The sequence below is a fragment of the Trifolium pratense genome, linkage group LG5 (genome assembly GCF_020283565.1).
Source record: "Trifolium pratense cultivar HEN17-A07 linkage group LG5, ARS_RC_1.1, whole genome shotgun sequence".
In the NCBI taxonomy this organism is placed as follows: domain Eukaryota; kingdom Viridiplantae; phylum Streptophyta; class Magnoliopsida; order Fabales; family Fabaceae; genus Trifolium; species Trifolium pratense.
This window is the reverse complement of record NC_060063.1, coordinates 51,381,292-51,384,991: the sequence shown is the minus strand read 5'-3', so window position 1 is coordinate 51,384,991 and position 3,700 is coordinate 51,381,292. Positions and strand designations below refer to the sequence as shown.

The following is a 3,700-nucleotide window of genomic DNA, read 5'->3' as shown; positions in this document are numbered from 1 at the left end:
CTTTATTAGTTTGAAACAAACATAATAAAGAAATGCCTTATTATATATATTAAATATATAAATCAAAGTCATCATACAAAAGACGATTCTATCAAAATAGATTGGCTTTTAGGGCTTACTCCAACAGAAGGGTGGCAATGATAAAACCCTGTTTGTAAGAGAGGAAAAAGGGAAGTTAATGATAGCTCAGATATATGTGGATGATATTGTATTTGGTGGAATGTCAAGACAGATGGTGGAACACTTTGTGCAACAAATGCAATCTAAATTTGAAATGAGTCTTTGTAGGTGAACTAACTTACTTTTTAGGTCTTCAGGTGAAACAAATGGAAGACACTATATTTATCTCTCAAGAAAAGTATGCAAGAAACATTGTAAAGAAGTTTGGAATGGAAGGTGGGAGTCACAAAAGGACACCTGCACCTACACTTTTGAAACTTACCAAAGATGAGAAGGGAATTGATGTGGATCAAAGTCTCTACAGAAGTATGATTGGAAGCTTGCTATATCTTACAGCTAGCAGACCTGATATCATGTTTGCAGTAAGAGTGTGTGCTAGATACCAATCTGAACCCAAGATGAGTCATCTGACTCAAGTAAAGTGAATCTTCAAATATGTGAATGGAACATGTGGCTATGGAATATTGTACTCTCATGGTAATAATTCTACTTTAGTTGGCTATTATGATGCAGATTGGGCAGGAAGTGCTGATGATAGAAAGAGCACCTCTGGCGCATGTTTCTTCTTGGGAAGCAATCTAGTATCTTGGTTTAGTAAGAAACAAAAAAGTGTGTCTCTATCCACAGCTGAGGCAGAATATATAGCAGCTGGTAGTAGTTGTTCACAATTATTATGGATGAGACAAATGTTGAAGGAGTACAGTGTTGAGCAAGATGTCATGACACTTTACTGTGATAATCTGAGTGCCATAAATATCTCTAAAAATCCTATTCAGCATAGTAGGACTAAGCACATTGATATACGACATCATTTTATCAGAGAGCTTGTGGAAGAAAAAATTGTGACACTTGAACACATTGCATCTGAAGAACAGTTAGCAGACATTTTTACAAAAGCTTTGGACGCAAATCAATTTGAAAAATTAAGGGGCAAATTAGGAATTTGCCTATTTGAAAATCAATAGCAGTTACTGCATGGAGAGCGTGCAGCAGTTGAATTCTCTCTCCCACTTTTGGTGCACGCTAACTTTGGGGAGTTATTATTTTCTTTTCATAACCAACTCATCATCACGCAAACCTCTCATCTTCTTCCCTTCTTCACGAAAACCAACTCAATCCCTTACTCTCTTAGAAATCGCTCAACTTCCACTCCTATCAAACACAAATTCCACTCCATTACAATCACTATGTCAAACTCTGCAAAATCAACTCCAATCAGGACGAAGCTACTCGATCTCAGTCTACAATGGGTATGGATTCTCTCGTCGTCAACGCCATTCCTATTTCAGCATACCACCTACAAGTCCTGCGAAAAAGGTGAAGAAAACCTCGAAGAAGGAGAAGACCTCGCAAGTAAGGCTTAACTCTTCATCTCCCTCTGCTTCGATTAAGAAAAAGAAGAGAAAAAAATCGAAATCTGAATCGAAGAGGAGTTTCACAATGTCTGAACTACATGTAGATCCACTTCCATCGAGTGGTGTTGCTACTCCTGTCATTAATCCTGCAGAAGAAAATGTTGACGCATCTGGTAAGAATTCTCTTAATCAAGGCCTTGATATTCCAAATTATGTTGAAACCCTTGGTTTAAAGGACCCTGCTGTGTCTGAAAAATTGGGGAAAAATGTTCCTAATCCCCCTACTACTGTTGATGCTAATATTGGTGCTTCCACTGAGACCAATAATGTTGTTGCTACTGAGTCTCTCAAGAAAACAGGTCCTGAGCCTCATGTTGCGTCAAGTGTTGTGACACCTGACGCTGAACCAAATGTTGTGCCAGATGTTACCACATCTTTGGCACCAGAAAATCTTGTGAATTATTTTGAGTCTGATGAGAGTCCCCAACCTAAGTCTGCTGATAAGGAGGATTATGAAATCCCTTATGTTGTAATTGTAAATGAAACAACTATTAGTGATAAGTCTGTTCCAACAAATTCCGAGGCTAGTGTGGCTAGGAGGACTAGAAGCAGGGCTGGTAAAAGTGTAGAGATTGTTAACACACCTGTCCAAACACCCAAACCAACTAGGGCTGCAAAAGGTACTGGTAAAAAGCCCCTATATGGACCTCCAAAACCTGTGAGTAAGGTGGTTCCTAGAACTGAGGAAAAGGGAAAAGCTAAGAAATGGAAAGCTCCACCAACTAGTGACTCTGAGTTTGAGCCAGAGACAGATGTTGCTACATCTGGCAGCACATCTAGGAAGAGTATAGGAAGAAAGAAGGTCCCTCAGTCTGTTCCCTATGCTCCATTAGATAATGTATCATTCCATCTGGAGAATGGGTCTGCTAGATGGAAATTTGTATATCGTATATCACAGGAGGTTGGCTCTAGAGAGGAATCTGAAGGAAGACATCCTCCAATGCCAAAGTGTTGTTGAAGCTATTGAATATGCAGGTTTAATGAAGACTGACTGTGGTTTGGACAAGTGCTATGACAGGCTTGTCAAAGAATTTTTGATTAATGTGGCTGAAAATTGTAATGATCCAGCAAGTCCTGAATATAGGCAAGTTTTTGTTTGTGGGAAGTGTGTCAAATTCTCACAAACTGTGATTAATCAATATTTGCAAAGGCATACTGAAGAGGTGGCTAATCTGAAGGTTACAGACAATGAGGTCTGCAAGGTTATCACAGGTGGCAAGGTGAAGGTCTGGCCTACTAAGGCTATGTTGGCTGAAACCTCTCTCTCTCCTTTATATGCTATTTTAAATAGGGTTGCTGCACACAATTGGGTGCCTACAACCCACTAAGGTGATGTGGCCAGAGGTTTAGGCAAATTCATTTATGTTGTGGGTACTAAGGCAGAATTTGATTATGGGTCCTATTTCTTTCATGAAACATTAAGTCATGTGATGACGGATCGTCACACTCTCATAATCCATGCTTATTTGAGGGACATTAGACTCATTTTAGAGGGTTTTAAGCAATAAAATCAAGAGAAATCAACTCAGAAGCAAGGTTACTTGGAATACAAGAAAGCAGGAAATTATGCAGAAAAATACAGTTTTGCACTACGCTGGGGGCGTGGTCCATCACGCGCAGCGTGATGCTTATCACAGAGAGACCAAAAACCTGCTTTGATCACGCGCGGCATGGGGACTGTCCACGCGCGGCGTGAAACTCTGACCTGAGAAGATTGGCCACTGACTAGTGATCACGCGCGGCGTGATATCTATCACGTGCAGCAGCGTAGTGTTAATTTCAGCAACCACGCGCAGCGTGGTAGATCTCACGCGCAGCATAGTGTTAATTTCAGCAACCACGCGCAGCGTGGTAGATCTGACGCGCAGCGTGGTTGCAATCAGTATATGTAGAAAAGTCAGTTTTCTGGATCTGGGTTGAAAAAACTGCTACATTTCATCTACTTTCTGGTTTTGGGAGCATTCAGAGTTGGATCCAGAACTTCATAGGATAGCTTCAAGCACCTCAATATCATGGATTCTCAAGCCATGAAGTTGAAGCTAGGACGCGAACGAAGCAACATGAGGAGCTAGACTTCTTGTGGAGGTAGGATCTAGGATAGCTTA

The 3,700-nt window shown here is 40.6% G+C and overlaps 1 protein-coding gene across 1 annotated transcript; it reads left to right on the top strand.

Annotated features, from left to right (window-relative positions):
* Positions 1–1,155: 1,155 nt before the first annotated feature.
* On the top strand, positions 1,156–2,923 carry LOC123886862. Its single transcript, XM_045936138.1, has 3 exons — positions 1,156–2,330; positions 2,494–2,570; positions 2,664–2,923. The coding sequence occupies exons 1-3, from the start codon at positions 1,156–1,158 to the stop codon at positions 2,921–2,923; spliced, it is 1,512 nt and encodes a 503-aa protein (XP_045792094.1).
* Positions 2,924–3,700: the final 777 nt, after the last annotated feature.